At 43.7% G+C, this 18636-nt stretch overlaps 1 protein-coding gene across 1 annotated transcript; it reads left to right on the top strand.

The window, feature by feature from the left end:
• Positions 1-5742: 5742 nt before the first annotated feature.
• Positions 5743-14674, top strand: LOC308222976 (pancreatic triacylglycerol lipase-like; the record flags this gene model as incomplete). The annotated part of the gene is made up of 12 exons (XM_080621536.1): positions 5743-5791; positions 6566-6720; positions 7216-7338; positions 8048-8182; positions 9210-9318; positions 10395-10514; positions 10755-10874; positions 11675-11793; positions 12016-12145; positions 12329-12440; positions 13758-13925; positions 14611-14674. The coding sequence occupies 12 exons, from the start codon at positions 5743-5745 to the stop codon at positions 14672-14674; spliced, it is 1404 nt and encodes a 467-aa protein (XP_080477662.1).
• Between the last annotated feature and the right edge of the window lie 3962 nt (positions 14675-18636).

The following is an 18636-nucleotide window of genomic DNA, read 5'->3' as shown; positions in this document are numbered from 1 at the left end:
TCAAGACACCCAAACCCCTGACTATGACACCACCCTTTTAACCATTTATTAACCTGGCCAATCCTCCTAGCCTTTTTAAGGTCCTCCCTTTTATCCTGGAGAATTGATACAAAGACAATCTGAGCTCCAGAGACCCCACCCACCTCTCCCAGGGCTCTTTAGTACTTCTTTATGTTCTCCGAGCTACTGCCAGCACCCACATGGATCACTAGAAGTGGGCAATAGTCAGTGGGACTCACTAGAGCAGGCAGCCTCTCTGCAACATCCCTGATCCGTGCCCCAGGTAGGCAACACACCTCCCTTGAGACTGGGTCAGGCCGACAGATGAGTGCTTCTGTCCCTGTCAAAGTACAGTCCCCTAGTACTACCACCCGCCGCTTTTTCCTGGCAGCACCAGTGGAGACCTTCTTTACCCGTGCACCAGCCGGTTGTTTCTGGTGTGAGTGCGTTTCCTCTTCAGCCACCTGCAGGACAGCAAAGCGGTTCTGGGTGGCGACAACAGCATTAGGAGGAAGCCCCTTGCTTTTAATTGTCCTCTTCCTTCTTTTTTTGTTGGATTTTTTGTTGATGTTTCCCAGCTTCCTGGGTTAATGGCTTCCTTCTTTCCTCCTTGAGCTACAGGGGACGCTTGAGGCCCCTGCACAGGTTGGGCCTGGAGGAAGCAGTCCTGCTTCCTCTCAGCTTCCCTGGCATCTCGCAGCCTATTAACAGCGCCTCTCAGCTCAGCCCCTGCTGCCCGAGGATCTCCACCAGGGAGCACCTGGTGCAGCCCTGCCCATTGGGCACCCTCCCCTCACAAGACCAGTGCAGGCACTCTCTACACTCTGAGCTCTGCCCTGCAGCCTCCCCTCTCATCGGCTCTGTCTGGGTGCCTACGCTGGCCACCGCCGGCGCAGCCAGAGCAGAGCTCCCAGACCGGGCCCTGGTCATCAGGCAAGCGCTCCCCATCTCGCCCGCCTGCCCGCGCGAACTGCCTCGACTCGCGCCGGTCGCCGCGCTCCCTGGGGCGGGTTTTTACCCAGTCAGGGCTGGTGCCGCTCCTCGTGGCTCCGCCCCCTGTGAGTCCCTGCCCGCCTCAGCTGAGCTGCCGGCTCCTGGGCAAGGCCTGGCGAGGACTCGAGGCTCCCCCGGTGGCTCTGGCCGCTCTCAGTTGAGGCTCCCGGACGCTGACCTTTCCCCTGCTCAGGTGTTGAAGGCGTCCTCTCTCGAGCTACTCACCTGAGCAAACCTCAACAAGACTTAACATTTTATCTAGAGTTCTATAGATTGAGATTCATTTTATTCATGTATTACAACTCAAGTTTTACAGCTGATCCTCAAAAGAAGGAAATTCACCTTGTTCCTGTTAATATGCAGATGCTACTGTTCTGTACAGCAGCCTCTTAGGAAGGCCGAAGTGGGATTATGGATTGAACTAACAGCCCTCAAGGTGACAGCTGACAGCCTTGCATTTGTCTTTGGGGGAAAACAGATAAATAAATCTCGATTCAAGTGTTTTTTCCTTCCCAGGTCGACTTTTTGTGGCCGTGGAACTGTGACATATGGAGTTCCCCAGTTACTTACACCTTGCTAGGTTACAACTGGTTCTGTATGCAGCAGCTGAGCAAACCATCAGTCCTGTGCATGGGAATGTGGATACACAAGGCTATTAAAGCAAAACCCAAACTGCCTGTGGCTCCTTTTGTTTTTTTCAGTCCTTTGCAAACACACTTGTCAATGTGTTTCATGTTTGACCCGGTTTATTGTGCTTGTAACTATGGAAGAAACTGGAGATCAGGTGCTAAAATCTATTTATAACATTGTACAGCCTTGCTCTCCCACTGCCTCAAAGTAAGAGCTGTTTCCCACCACACTGATAATTTGCCAGATTCTCTGCCTATCAAACACCCTCAAGGCAGTACATTACCTCAGCCCTTCCCTGCGGCTGGGAATGGTCCCAAATGCCTCCTTTCCACAGTCTATGCCATCGTGCAAAACTTTCCAGCCCCACACAAGAGCACTGCCCTCCAAAAGCACTCTGGGACGGGGCAGGAACAGAACAAGACCAGGGTGCTTCAGAACAGCCCTTTGTACACAGCACCTTCACATTAAGCAACAGATGAAGGCAAACCTCAGGTGTTCCCCACTTCAGAAGCCTGATCACAGCACCTGGCTACTGTTTAATTTCTAATACATACCTTTGCTCTGACCACTGGCAGTCTGGAGAGAAACTGACTTTGAGTAACGCCAGGCTTTGCACAACCTGGGAGTGACTATTTCCCATTCAAATGAGCACTACTGCAAAACTTGGCACGAGCGAGACGCCTGCAGCTTGAAGAGACCAAAGCAGGGGATACTTTCCAAAGTATAAAACCAAAACTCTAAGTTAATGAATAAGAAGAAAGAGTTACTCAATTATTAACTCCTGTTTGCCCATGTTTGATAAGTACAAGCACTTCCGCAGATAAACTTCTAAGAAATAGGAGCAGAACTACAACATTAAGAACATCTACCTGGACTTCAGCAAGGCTTTTGACGCTGTCTTCCCATGACATTGTCGTAGGCAAGCTCAGGAAGTGTGGGCTGGACGAGTGGACAGAGGTGGATAGAGAACTGGCTGAATGGAAGGTCTCAGAGAGTTGCCATCAGCCGCACACAGTCTAGTTGGAGACCTGTAACTAGCAGTGTCCTCCGAGAGTCAACGCTGGGCCCAGTACTGTTTCACTCGTTCATCAGTGACTTGGAGGAAGGGATAAAGAGCCTCCTCAGCAAGTCTGCTGATGATATAAAACTAGGTGGAGTGGCTGATACCCAGGAGTGCTGTGCTGTCATTCAGAAAGATCTAGGCAAGCTGGAGAGATGGGCAGAGATGAAAGTCAACAGCAAGCGCAGGGTCCTGCACTTGGGGAGGAACAGTCCCATGCACCAGTACAGGCCAGGGGCTCACCTGCCGGAAAGTAGCTCCACGGAGAGGGACGTGGGAGTCCTGGCGGGCAAGTTGTCCATGAGCCACCAGCAGTGTGCCCATTTGGCCAAGGAGGCCAATGGTGTCCTGGGTGGCATTGGGAAGAGCACTGCCAGCAGGACGAGAGAGGATCCTCCCTCTTTATTCAGCCCTCGTGAGGCTCACCTGGAGTACTCTGTCCAATTCTCTACAAGGGAGACACTGAGCTCCAGAAGCAAGGCCAGCAAAAGGCTACTAGAATGATTGTCTAGAGCATCTCTTGTATGAGGAAAAGCTGAAGGGGCTGGTCCTTTTCAGCCTACAGAAGAGAAGGCTCAGTGCGGATCTGATCAATGCGTATAAGCACCTGAAGGGAGGCTGTCAAGAGGATGGGGCCACACTCTTCCCAGTGCAGCCAGGCAACAGGACAGGAAGCAACAGGCATAAAGCAAAACACAGGAAGTTCCACCTGAACACGGGGAAGAACTTCTCTACTGTGTGGGTGACTGAGCACTGGAATAGGTTGCCCAAAGAAGCTGTGGAGTCTCCTTCCATGGACACAAGTCTGGGCAGTGTGCTCTTAGTGACTGTGTGTGAGCAGAGGGGTTGGACCAGAAGACCCCGAGTGGTCCCTTCCAACCTCAACCATTCTGTGATTCTGTATTTACAATGGGTGTCGATTTACAAGTGGAATATTTTTTAAGAAAAGAAACAGGAGCGTTGTATCCTTGACTAAACACTATCCAAGCCTATGGAATTAAAAGGGTAATTAAACACATGTCTGAGGTTCAGCCAAGAGAAATCTGCAGTACAGAAAGTTCCCTGGGGACTTGACAGGTGGCCATGAAGCACTGCGCTATGTCCCAGGACGGAGCCAGGGCATCCTGCAGCACCAGAAATCCAGTCCTCTCCTCTGCCTGCTTCCTATTCCAGACCACAAAGACCAGAATGGCTCCTCCAGAGAGCAGCCTACCTCGTACTGAGGGCCATGCATCCAAGCCCTATCCTTCTGCCCAAATAAGAAGCAAGCAGCTGAAACCCATCTGACCATGGCCTAGAGAAACTTCCTACCTGTTCAGTTTGCCATGTCTGATTACTGTTGAATAAGGGCAGTCAACTAACTAGGGTAAAATCAGTTTCCTCCCTCATTTTGAACAAGAGTTAAAACTTATCAGCTTACTACTGCATGTAATGATTCTCCTTTATCACTGATACGAACACATATCTACAAACTAAAATGCTGCTTCAAATAAGGATGGGAGCCCTGAGCTCTAAATTCGTATCAAAGGTGATTTTTAATAGAAGAAAAAAAAAAAAAGTTTAATACTACTTAAGAAATAAACCCCACTTACACTGATAATAGATCCCTAGACACACAGCTGGTATCCATTTGGCCATTCCCAGGGGCAGTCTAGGGAACATCAGCGCCTCCAAGACATGTGGCCACCACCACAAAGCAGAGACAAGGTGACAAAGCTTTCTAGGGGAAGAGTTAGCCAAGGGTTCATTTCTTCTTGAGTTCACTTACAGCATTCTCATAGAGATGAACAGGACCAAGGGGTTCCCAGGTCTAGCCCTGTTCATTTGCACAGCCCATTTTTCACCCTTCGGTTGAGATCTCTAGCAGAACAGCCTACTGAGCTCTGTAGCATCCCTATACAAAGTGGCCATGTCACAATGTCTGGAGTAACTCTGTATGTTATTTGTAGGTACTTTCACCATGCTTACTCTCAGTTCATCACACAGAGAAAGGCTTTCTCAGAACTTGGGTTACATGGGTAGTACAGAAAGGATCCAAAGGGGTAGACAATCATCCTTCTACATCTACTTATTTCAAGAAGGAAATGAAAGGGGCACCAGGGGAGGGTCTGGCTCTTTCACTAGGCTGCCAGGCCCGCTAAGTAGGTTTCTTAAAGAGATAAAGCTTTGCCAAATAGAGTGGAGAATTGGCAACAAAAGACCCAGAAGCACAGGGGCATTCCACATACAAAGTCACTTGATGCAGGGCAAGGGAGGGAATTCAAAGACAGTTTTGTTCCCTATTAAATTCCCCAGTAGACCCCCTTCATCCCAAGTACACAACACTGAAACCAAAAGCCTTCCCAGCCAAAACAAGGCCCTAAATGCAATGACACAAAGATCCACCTAATTCTCTTCAGTGTCCCACTCCTGATGTGTTGCTGCCTGGGAACTGCCCTATCTCTGCAGCTCCATTCCTATTCTGGGCTCCAGCACACCAACTCAGGCAATCTATGCCCATGGATTTTGGAATTTTACAGAGAAAACAACCACTAGAGTTGTTTACCAGTTATCAATATCCTATAATCTGAAACAAATATTCCTATCTTTCTGGAAACATTTCCAAGGATAAAGCAGACTAGAAAAAGCACACACAGAGTGCACGAAGCACACACCAGTGCATGGAGTTTCCAAGAGGCATCGTAAGTACTTCAGGATTGGGGGGGTTTCTTTTACCTCGTCAGGTATACGGCTTCCCAAGTCACAGCAGCGTGAAGGAGACGGCAGCTCACATAGGCATCCTGAGGCTGGTTTTAACATAACTACTATAATTTCCAGGGGAAGCATAGCTTCACTGGGCAAAAGTCACACTAGATTTAAGCTATGCTTTAATAGATTTAGAAGCCTCAAAATCTCTAGCAGAGCAAGCAAAGATAATGCTCACACATGGCGTTTATAGACATATGTTGCAGAGAAGATAGACACAGAACCCTTGAGAAAATTCAGCAACAGAGAGCCAAGTGCACTTCCTAATCATGCGGGTTAGCAGATACTACCTGCTTCTTCTTTTACTGTTCTAGATGCTTGGGATTTGGATACTTGCACTATGCCTGCTCAGCGCAGCAGAAGGTAAGCATACGGAGTTATTATTTCTGTAGCCTTTCTATGCTGCTGTATTTGGTGAGATGTCATTCTACAGTGCGGTGCCTTAAAACTTGCCAATTGAGGCTACATGGGTCACTCTCCTACGCCAGAATGGCGAGATGAGTGCGGGAGTGTTGTATTTCCCTTTCTCCACACTGGAAATCCCACCCGAGGAGCATGCAAGAAATGCTGGTGTTTTCTATCTCAGAGCAAAGCTCTTGCTCTAACAAGGCTAGGAAGTTGGTTTTTGTACCCTTCTTTAGTGATGGAAATGGAGAAAAAGTTGGGGGCGTTGGGTGGAGGAAGTCTAATGATGGTATAGCGGTATATTCCGCAGAAGCCACCGGCTTGTATAGTATAAAACTTCCATGTAGAGCGCAGTCAGCTGTTCAGCACAGTCTCAAGATATTGCTGATTATTTGCAGTATTTTGGCTTCTTAACAGGAGAAACTCATCAGGTGTCTCTGTTGTAGGCAAAACAACAGCTGGGGTTAAGATACCTAGAGTATGGTATAGGATACCCATGGAGGAACTGAACTGAATACTTTGTTGATGAGCAGTAGGGTGGCTTCTTTCCTTGGGATAAACTGTAGCTGTTGAAAATCTGAGAGAGGGCAGCTTACTGGTCTTTGCTCTCTGTAAACCATAGGATGTTTAAGTAACCGAGAGATCTCCAGAGAAGAGATGCTATGAGTTATAACTAACCCGCTCCACTTCTTTGCTCGTTCATATATTACTGGTCTGATCTGTGTGCTACAGGTTCAGAAGTCTGCTTTGATAGGCTGGGATGTTTCTCAGACAGTGCGCCATGGTCTGGAACTACAGAAAGACCAATCCAGAAGTTACCCTGGAGTCCAGAAAAGATAGATGCTCACTTCCTCCTCTACACAAGAGAAAATCCCGATAGCTATCAAGTAAGAACCGTTGTGGTTTACACATTAATAAGTCACATGCAAAAAAGAGGAAATAAACTCTGACCCCAGCTGTGCTCCTGGGAAGTGTTGGAAACCTTCATTTTATTCAAGAGACAGCCTTTCTCAGCTCCATAGCAGGGTCTCTGGAGCAGAACTCTCATGCTCCTCCAGCCCTCACAGAGCAGCATAGCCCATGTTTTCTGTACGGCCACTGGGAAGTGGTGAGAAACTGTGCATGTCTTAATGATTGGGTAAATCTTTCCCACAGATCAAAAGATAACACATTAGAAGTAAAGTTTGGATGCTCTGAGATACGTGTCAAAGCTTGCTTTGAATAGAAATACAGACCTTAAGCCATAGTCATGTGAACGCTTACAAATGAGTTTAACATTGCATAAGAGCATGCACCTGAAGCATAGCCCAGGTCTTTGCAATTTTGATAAACTCTTTACAGAAAGCAGATTTAAATGTTTGTTCATTTAATATCTACAACAGGAGATCTCTGCAGTTGATTCCTCCATTAGCTACTCCAACTTTAAAACAAGCAGGTTAACCAGATTCATCGTCCACGGTTTCATAGACACTGGAGAAGAAAACTGGCTGTCAGACATGTGCAAGGTAGGTACCATAAAGTTCCTTATTTTCCATTTATAAAAACATTCCTTTAAACTGTTTTCTCTACTTCTAATCAATTTATCTCATGGTACTTCTAAAGATAAGGGCAGCAAAAGAAGCCACATTTTCAAATCATTAGCATCTAAAATACGTATCTGCGTGTGCATATATATCCCCAAATATAGCCATGAATCTGAAATGAATATTTAGTGACACCAGCAACTTATGCACCCTCTTACAAAAAATGCACTTTTTCTTACAAATTTGTGTCAGAAAAATACTCTAGCTTTTTTGTCATAAAAATGTAAGCTCTAATTAAATTGCTTCTAAGCCACTTCAGTGAATCAGGACATGAGTAGAGCTCATTTCTCATTTTTAGTGTTAATTTAAAGTTTGATTAACATTAAAAATTGAACAGGTCAGTATTGTATTGATACTGTTTTTCCTTCTGCAAAAAATACTGCTATGGGTATTTGAAATGATGGTGTGGTCATTACCACAGCATACCACCCTCTTTCAGTATGGTCTGAGCAGACGTACGCCTGTGAGCAGGCATAACCATGTACATATGCTAAGGTACCGGTTCTTAAAAAGTTCTCATACAAATTCATGCAACAAATTCATGAGTGGAGCTGTTATGAGCAACATGAATCAATTCTAGACTGTATTTACTGTGGGGAGCTTTGTTTTTTACTTTTGTTTTACAAAACAGAGGTTGCTCACCGTGGAAGATGTGAACTGCATCTGCGTTGACTGGAAGAAAGGCTCAAGATGTCAGTACACCCAGGCATCAAACAATGTCCGTGTTGTGGGCGCTGAAATAGCTTACTTTGTGAAGACCCTTGTGGTAAGAAACTTCTGGTTATAAAGCTACAGATACTGCGGATTGGAAAGAAATACGATTCAGGAACTTTTATAAATCTGAACGTAACCAGCAGGGAACATTTTCTGCTACTCAGCAATCATTTTCAGAGTTGTGCTAAAACCTCTCTTTCTAAAGTTAGAGAACTATGTAGCAACAGCAGGGTTTAGCCACTTTAGGGATATGAAGCTCTACAAGCTATCCCTACGGTACAGCCAGACAGTTCTTCCACAGATGTGAAGTGGTGGGTAATTTTAAACATGCAGAGATAACGGACATAGCAAACTGCATTTTCAGGGAGACAAAACCAACCAAATGGGCTGGAGCACAACTGCTCTCCATGAGCAGCAAAGAGGATCCACTCAGTCACCTAAGGGGGAAGTCCTTGTGGCACCTTCTGTAGCTTTAGACACAGTGCACATGACCCCTTTTTCAGCCAGCTTCATACAGGAAATGATGCTTGGTTTGGCGCCTTCTTTTAATCAAGGTGCTTTCAACACACACGGCCCATAAAACAACTATAAATTACTTCAGTAGATAGTATGCCAGGTCGAGGAGTGCTCTGACCCATGTCTCACTCAACATATCTACGTTGCAGTCACTGGGTTACTGTCTCAAAAGGTTGAAGGAATCTCTCCTCTCCTGTCCTCCTCCAGCTGCACATGGTACTAGACCTGCCATGTCTAACTTAGAGTGCCCGCCTGGCTGAGCCTTCCAAGCCAGATGAGCGCCCTCTTATTACTAAGGGGTCTAGGATGTAAAATGAACACAAAGCATCTCAGAACTCTGTTCATAGAGTTCTCTAGAGTTTTATCAGCCTCCAAATGAGAGCAGCATCTGAAGAAGGGGTTTTGAAGAAGCGATGTATTGTACCAAAACTGACAGACAGATGCTGAAATCATGTAGTTCCCAAGTCTATAGTCAAATTGAAAGTAGTTTTTCAGCACCTTTTTACTCCTCCCTGTTGCTGATGAAAACAGAGGTAGGAATCTTTTGTATCCTGTTTTCCCAGGACACATTTGGATACTCTCCAGCCAATGTTCACATTATTGGTCACAGCCTTGGAGCACACGTGGCAGGCGAAGCTGGCAAGAGGCATCCAGGAATTGGAAGAATTACTGGTAAGTCAGTGGCTTAAGTCACAACTCATGCTAAAGACACCAGTGCTTAAATAAGATGTTGCTATTCATTCTCTCTTTCTATGGTATCTGACTGTGGGCTGTAGTTTAGTAAAGGGTAATTTGGACGTTGTAGAACGTAGCCTCTTCTCACTGTACACTAGGAGTGGTACTCTGGTAAGGGTTGGAAAGCAGTCAGTGTGATAATGAGTTTGCTTGCATATATTTACACAGCAAAGGAAAGGCTCCATACAGCTAACAGAGCCAGAAGACTCCTGCAATACATCAGCTGACTTGCTGATACGCATTAATGCTTGTGGCAAGCGCTACAGAGCTTGATTGGGCCTGTTATATAGCAGCACAGCTGATACACAACACCCACCACTTCCAGGTCCCTCCAAAGCATGTTATAAGCGGCACAACAGTGAGCAGTTAGTTCTGTACTGCTAACAAATATCATGTTCCAGAAAAGGATGGATTAAACCTGATGCTTCAGAAGCAGTAGGCTAACCCTAACCGTCCTGATGCGTCACCCATTCTCACCCTGCTTTGCTATGTCTACAGAAATTTTCACCCAGTAGAGTACATTATTAATAATTATTCTTCCCTGCCCGCAGCAAAATATCTAAAGTTTCTTAATAGTTGATACAGAGATAGGTATATTTATTGCCTTATGAGTTCATTTATAAAAAAGGTATTCCAGCAACCTCAGAAAGCAGAGATGCCATTTCAAGTATTGTAAAACCTCCAGTACTCTCCCAGAACTAAAACGTCAGAGGTATTGTGAGCTAAACTTGTGGTCAAACCAATCCTTGTTCTTTCCAAGTACTGGGATTCAACATTGGTGTATATCAGTAAAATCTAATAGGCTTCACACAAGTAATCCTTTCTGCTGCTTGGGAGAAAAGCCACTTGATAAGAGAGAGCAGACAACATGGTCTTCTATATATTATACTACTTACATATAAGGAACCACAGACCACTATGTATGTGATGATTCATTATATACAACCATAGCGATATACACAACAATGCACCTATATCTCTTTATCTATACATAACAAGTTTTTTCCTTCCAGGACTGGACCCTGCTCAGCCTTACTTCCAAGGGACTCCCATTGAAGTCAGACTGGATAAAACTGATGCCGAGTTTGTTGATGTTATCCACACAGATACAGCTCCCACAATCCCCTACTTAGGTGAGTATTGAACAATACTGTAATCATTATTATTTATAATAATTATTTATGCCATAGAGCACTTCAGTATCCTACTAACTCATCAAGGCTCACTTGTGCTGTGCCACAGACACAGAACAAATAGACCATACTGGTCCCTAACACCTCACATCCTAAAATACCAAGCACCCACAAACTTCAACTATAGGTATGAAACAGTATTGATTGAAAATAGGCTTACCCCTACTTTAAATGCTCCAGGTTTTGGCATGAGCCCAGCTATTGGACATCTTGACTTCTATCCAAACGGAGGAGTGGAAATGCCTGGATGTGGAAAGAACGCTGTGTCACAGATTATAGATCTCGATGGCATCTGGGAAGGTAAGTGTTGATTACATTACCAACTCAGGGATAGATCACCCCTCACAATGTAAGGGCTTAACTTTCCTCAATTCAGGTGTGTTGCATTAGCTTTTGGTGTGCCCAGCAGCAATGGCAGCTGCAGAGTGCAGTGAAACTGTTCATATGCTTAAACCACACTGTTTTCCAGAGCTCATTAAAAAATAAACAAGACAAAGGGGTTTGCCTCTGGAAAATCTGCCTCCTCTGAAGTACCCAACAGCAGAAGCAAGTTACTGAAACCGTGCCAACAGTTTTAAAGGGTCTATAACCATATACTTCACTTTGTTTCTATGCAGTTGCCCAGCAGCAGTACTGGGTGGAGTAGGACAATGATGCTCACAGCTACTTGGGCTGTGATGGGCTATCTTCAGCTGCAGCCTTTCTGAGATAAAGCAATTAATTAGCTTTTTATTACCTTTACAATCTGAGTTGCATTAAAGCAATGTCATTGTGTCTGTTTGTAGTCCCCTAACAAAGATTGGCACGTAGCTGCTCAAATAGAGTTCCTTGCTGGTTTACATGGTTCTAAGAACAGCTCTAAGTATTAGAAAATGTTTACGTGTCTTCAGAAAGTTAAACTGCACAGAACATTCAAAAGAACCAACAAAACAAACAAAACAAGAGTTCTGCTGTAGAGCTTTTGCACTATTTTATCTGAGCTCTTTCTTACATTGCTGCAAACACCTGATGCATCCCAATGACACGGCAAGGGCTGTGCCAGTATCTTTCCACAAATGGCAACGGAATGAAAGATTTAACCTGGAAACATCTTTTTGCAGGAACTCGGGACTTCATTGCTTGCAATCACCTGAGGAGTTACAAGTATTACTCTGACAGTATTATCTACCCTGATGGGTTTCTGGGCTATTCATGCACGTCATATGACGTTTTTGAATCAGTAAGTACCTCTCAAAGCCTCAGGATGGACTGTGTCAAAAACAGTTGCTCTTTCTTATTTATACACCTGAAATCCAGTTTACTTATGGTACTTATGGTCCCAGAGTGGATCTGTAAGAGAAACAAATGCTGCTGTGACACACGGCCACCTAAGTGGGTATGTCAAAAAGAAGTCCTTGGCTGGATGGATAACTTTATTAATGGATGTATTTGGTTTTGCTAGGGACTCTGCTTCCCATGCCCAGCAGAGGGATGCCCGAATATGGGTCACTATGCAGACAGGTTCAAAGGGAAAATTAACAGTGACTTCGTGAAACTTTACCTGAACACTGGAGAAGCCAAGGACTTTGCTCGTGAGTTTTCATTGCTTCCATTCCTACCTACTGCTTGTAAACAACCACTTTTATTGCCCTGTTTTACAGTTAACAGGTGATCAGACCTCACAGCAGGGCAATAGCTCTTCATGCCAATACTTGATATGCTAGAGACTGACCCTCCCTGGGTACAATCTAACTTACTGGATTTCTTCTATGCAGTTTGGAGGTACAAAGTAACTGTGACCATCTCTGGAAAGCATAGTGTGACAGGATATGTAAACATTGCCCTCTATGGAAGCGGTGGGAACACAAGACAGCACCAGATTGTCAAGTAAGTCAAAAATTGGACAGAAAAAGAAACTTATCTTCTAGAACATTCAGTTCAGATTTCTGTTTATATTGGTCTCACGTTAGAGATCAAATTCACAGAATCACAGAATCACAGAATCACAGAACATTAGGAATTGGAAGGGACCTCAAACGATCATCTAGTCCAATCCCCCTGCCGGAGCAGGAACACCTAGATGAGGTTACACAGGAAGGTGTCCAGGCGAGTTTTGAATGTCTCCAGAGAAGGGGACTCCACAACCTCCCTGGGCAGCCTGTTCCAGTGTTCCGTCACCCTCACTGAGAAGAAGTTTCTTCTCAAATTTAAGTGGAACCTCTTGTGTTCCAGTTTGAGCCCACTACCCCTTGTCTTACCATTGGTTGTCACCGAGAAGAGCCTGCCTCCATCCTTGTACCTGATATAAATGCAGAGGCAGTTTACTTGGGTGATTTGAAGGGAAAAGGTTAGAAGGCAGGATCTTGGAACGGTTAGAATCCAGCATCACTTGTTTGCTGTCCACCAAGGTCTTGCTGGACTTATGCTAGCAGAGTTGTGATCTTTCTGCCTTTCACAGGCTTGCAAATGTTGCCACCACAGCTGCTGAAGTTACCCCATGAGTTGCTATATAAAAATCTACTTTTTGTTGCTGATAACTTCACCTGCTTACACTAAATCATAGAATCAACTAGGTTGGAACAGACCTTAAGATCATCAAGTCCCATGATCTTAATGATCTATTACCCGAGCTGCCTGCTTGCCTCATGTGCTCTTGTTTATTTGTATTTTCCTTCTTTGTTTCCACTGAAATGTCTGAAATGGTGAAAACTGGGGAGAAGACATTTAGATGTGGGTTTGGGCTTCGGGCTTCATGCTTTTGGTTTTGTTTCGTGACAACTATGGCACTTCCACCTTTCCAAGAAGGCCTTCACGTCTTCAGGTATTTGCTATGAGCCGATCCCAGTTTGCAAGCATCCGTGTGACATCCAACCACACGAGACAAGTCTGCCAGCATTGAACACATTCTGGCACTCCCTAGCTCTGTAGCAAGCTCCACCTTCTTCACAGGGATCACCCTGTAACTGAGTCTTCACTGGGAGGTGTGACTGTAGCATCTCAGGTCTTTGCTGCTTCTGATAAACACTGATTTGGGATCAATTATGGTGGAAAACTGGGAATAATGTTGTTACCATATTATAAGCTAAATATTGTTTTTCTACTAACTCTCTACTCCCTTGCTATAACAGCCACTCAGTCGACAGGAGTGGTGATTAATATTAAATCCTAACATGCCTCACACCCATACAACGTTCTTTTTCACAGGGGAACCCTCAAACCAGACAACACTTACACAGGCTACATTGATGCAGAAGTTAAAATTGGAACAGTCACAAAGGTTAAATTCCTCTGGAACAACAATGTGATAAACCCAACTCTTCCTAAAATAGGAGCTGCAACTGTTGTAGTGCAGTCTGGAGAAGACAGAAAAGAGTAAGTATACCCATTGTGAAAATCTTCAGAGTTACTTGGGAAGGTAGGTGACAAAATTACATGCAAGGTTATCAGCATCATTCTTTCCAAGCTCCAACTGACCACGAGGACTGGTTATTTGTGTGTGAGCTTGTGTTAGCATGTCTGATTCACAGCCAGCTGGAACAGCAAATGATTTTCATTGTTACTGGTGGCCCCTGAGATCATGACTGATGAAAGAGGACCATGATAATAAACCCACCCTTCCAACGAACAAGACTAATACTGTTTTTTCTAGACTTTGTGGAATAGGCTGGGATGTTCAGATTATCAAGCGTAATTTATTGATCCAGTTTCACCCTTTTTCCTGAGCTTTTTAAAACAAACTCCTTCATTTGCTTGATCAGCTGTTTTATCCACCCCATGATTTCATGTCTAGAAGAGGAGGCACAGTATGTTTTAAACTCATATACAAACTCATAGTTAACATGCCATCATTTAAAAGACAACGTGGGAGTTGGAAACAGTTTCAGGCAAAGCTAAATGATTACAGCCCAGCAGCATTACCTTTCAGCAGAGATCCTAGGGCAGCTCTAGTTCCCATTCTGTTCTGTTGTGGCAAATGACAAATCAGGTTGTCTAATATTAAAACCAAATCAATTTGTATAATTTCAACAACTCAAGGTATTGCATTTTTTTCTTTCAGATACCGTTTCTGTGGTTACGACACAGTGACAGAGGATGTTCTGCTGACTCTTACTGCTTGCTAAAAGCACATATGAATACCCCAAACCTTGATACCAATAAAAGCTAGCATGTATAAAACTCTGGTGTCTGCAGTCATTAAACTCATAATCCTGGTGGTGTCTGATGGGGTGTTTTGCTGCTTTGGATGGTGGGGGTGAAGTCTGTGGATACCTCTCTATAGAGAGAAGTTTTGAAATAGTTTTGGGAGTGAATGAGCTGAAACCTGTTGAAAAATTCCTCTTATTTCAGCCAAATTCAATTTCGAACTACTTTCAGACAAAAGGAGGGAGGGCGGAAAGTATCCGGGTAGTAGCTCCTGGGCAGTACCAAGAGGAATCAGACCTGCTTGTGACTAGGAGAGGATTAAGGAAGTTAATGTTCGTAATCAAACTGAAGGCTAAGCCCAGAATTAGCATGAGACAAAGATGAAACAGAGATAGGAGCGCAAGTGGTTACAAATGAGGACAGAAATTAATTTTAATTACCTGTGAGAGATGGGAAGTGAACATGATGGAGAACTGGTGATATGCTTTGGTGTGTTACTGCTGAACAAAACTTGTACCATACAATCTGGACAGAACCTATTTGAGAAAGCTGCATGGAAAAATTCAGATGTTAGTGAAGTTTCACTAAAATGCTTGTAAGTAGAATAATCACCAAAGTGCCCTGACATCCCATGTGCTGGCCCTCAGTCCTCAACAAAACTGCCAGAGGATGTGGTCAAAACAGATAACGCAACGAGGGAGCTGCTGCTTTCCATGCCCACTGAAATATACATTCAGCTGTAGTGTGGACAGCACAAATTCATCTCCATCCACCCATAATCCTGCCTTGGCTCCCTCAGCCTGCTGCTGGAGAAGTTGGCTAATGGGGTCAGTGAGAATGGGGAACCCCAAAACCCCACAAAACTACTGAGACTTGGAGACCTTCAGCTCTTCAGGACCTTCTCAGCAGTTTCCCTTGAGGTTCCCCAGGCTGGGGCACTCTGCTCTTTCTGCCTCTCTGTGCGACCTTTCCTCCCCAGAATGTCTTGTCCTAAAGGACATCAACCTTCATATTCCCCTTACAGGGTCGAGATTGAAACCTATGTATCCCGTGGTGGAGCCTACTCTTCTAATACAGAAGACAAAGCAGTTTTATTAACTCAGTGCCTTCTGCCAGCTCATGCAGGGTGATGGGAGGGAGAGTGGGCTGTGAAGAGTAGAAAAAGAACCATCAGCACTGAAGACTGGCAACCTATGGGCATGGTCAGAGCTCAAACAGAATTATTGAATCAACAAGGTTGGAAACAACCTTTTAGATCATCAAGTCTAACCATTACGCAGGACCACCACTGAACCATGTCACTGAGGGTTTCATCTACTAACCTGTTCATTGGTTTAACCCAGCTGAAGACAATATCCCCTGGTGATTTCAGTTTTAGTCAGAGATGTGCAGGGTTGCTTTTAAGTTTAAAAACTTAAATCGCACTTACACTTCTTGCCCAGATTAAAGGGCAGTACCCAATTGTGCTGCTCTGGGAGCACAGTATGAACCACATGTAGATCCGGAGAATCACTGTTTTCTGCATCCCCTGAAACCTTGCCCAAGGGAGGCTAATAGGGAATAAACATATGAATTAGTAAAGGAGACAACCTTTGCTAGGCTGTCATAGATACATGGGGTATTAAATGCTAAGCCAATTTCTTGTCCAGCTTCTCAAGAGGGAAAACAAGATGTTTTCCACTCTGAAAATATTACTTGTGTCTTCCCCTCATTACATTGCTTCCTTCCCTGTGCAGCTCCTCATGGCAGCAGCACGAGCACGGCAGAGATGTTCTGCGTGTTTTCTTCCCATCCTACACTGTCCATGAAGGGTATAATCTAACACTCCTTTTGGCTCCAGTTTTTCCCGTCTGTGGTCAGCCTTATAGTGGTGAAATAAGACAATAAGGCTTAACAAGTTTTGAGGATGTGAATTATTTGTCCTGCATAAGGTTGCAGTAAGTCCAGTTATGGGTTGCTGAGGGTAGGAGGCAGAGTATCCAGTCACAGGATTCTACACACTTTCACCTTTCATTCATGGTATCCAGCCCAAGGAGGAACCCACATCTCCACTCCAGAGGAGTTTATTGAGAGTAAAATAACCACAGGCACAGGAGTTGGCATGCGATGGGTTTCCATGTACTCTGTGTCCCTTTGACAATGCCTCCTTCCTTCTGCCTTGACTATCTGTCTCCTCTAGAATTTGGCTTCCTGATCTCAGTACCACCTGCTGAGGAAACTTCAACAGGGTTATTAACTTCGTAACACTGCAGCAGAGTTTCTCCTTTGTCTTTTGTTCCTTTACTTTAGTATAAGCAGATTCTTGCCTACACAATTGTTTTGACAGCCATGATATTCCCTGCATTATCCTTTGCCATAGCCACTTCGGCAGCCCATGTAATTTTAACAAACACCTAACAGAATCTACACGTTAAAGTTGACAATAGCATAATACAAAATCTCCTTTTAATAATGAACCGGAGCTGCAGTCATCTTGTTTTAGCAAAGTAAAAATCTCTTCCCCCCCCCTCCCTGAACACTTTACAAAGCCATTACATAAAATGCAATGTTAAATGAACAACAAATTACTTTCCCTTTAGCTAGCTTTTAATGCTAATGGTGCTATTTATTCCTGACCTTTTGAAATATTAGATTTTTTAAATGACAACATAAAAAGAATTCTTGTTTGAAAACGCAAGCGACTTTAAACCACATGTTATTACTTGTAAGTATAGCATGCACATGCATCATTCATTTCAGTGTCCCATTTATGGCTAATTGGTATATATTTCAGTTGACATATATTGTTCTCCTGCAAACGTGTCAAATTCCTTAACGATGGCAGTGACAAAAGCATAGTGCTTGAGATATATAAATTACGCTCTTTACCATATAATCATTCTTATCTATTGGGAATGCTATTTGTGACAAACCATGTTCAAAAATACACGCTAAATTGATTATTTTTTTTAAACTTTAATATAACACCATTCATGGCAAGTCTTTGAATCTTGAGCTGTAGAAATGTTTTGATTTCTATCTGCACCATTTTACTGCGTTTGAAAAGCTCACTTTATTTATTAAAGGAAGAGTAGCACAGCGTCGATCTTAAAATGCATCTTTTGTTACCAGCATAAGAAAACAAATGGCTGCAATTGTGGATATGGAAAGAGTAATTTGGTGAACAACGCTTTGAGCTGTAGTTTAGGGTTTATAATTCCTGCCACAAATGACTATTATTTTGTTGGTGGGCAGCATCGCCATCAGAATTTTAAATATGGGAGCAACTTAGGCCACGTATTTTCATTACATTTTAGACTGCCAAGTGCAATGTATTTCGCTCCTATATTACAAATCATTGGAGAACAATAAAGAAAAAACCTGGAAGATTTCATGTGACTCTAATTATTACTGAGATATAGCAGTGCTCATTGTTGTCTTTAGACAATGCTGTCTACAGTCATTACGTTGCTTCATAAATCAGGAGGATAATGAGGTTCTATCTTTCAAGAGATATGTGAAAGTTCCTAATTTGGCATTGATGAATTCTCCTTCCCGAACCTCTTGAGTGGGTTTTTGTAATCTAGTTTGCTATATTAGAGCTTTCATCACCTAGCCACAGCTGTCAGGGTTATGTACGCATATTTATTGTCATACCTTTCTGGGATGTGTCCTCAGAGGTTGCAAATAGGAATTTTATGATGTTATGCCTGAAGGTTGTTTTGTTCTTCATTTGAGTATAAATCACAAGCTATTTCGCCATGCCCTCATACTTCAGAAATGTATACTGTTGTATTTAACTGTGAAAAAACAAGACTAAACTTGTCAACATCTTGTTACTGAAAAAATTGGAAACAGTTTATTTGGAAAAAAAGGAGATTCCCTTGAAGAAAACACCATCTTTTGCCAAAGAAATTATATAGTAAGTTCAGACACCTGATTCTTTTTTTTGCCTCTGCAA

This window comes from Psittacula echo (assembly GCF_963264785.1).
Source record: "Psittacula echo genome assembly, chromosome: 6".
Lineage (NCBI taxonomy): Eukaryota > Metazoa > Chordata > Aves > Psittaciformes > Psittacidae > Psittacula > Psittacula echo.
The sequence above is the reverse complement of the archived record's forward strand: the minus strand, read 5'-3'. Positions and strand labels throughout refer to the sequence as shown.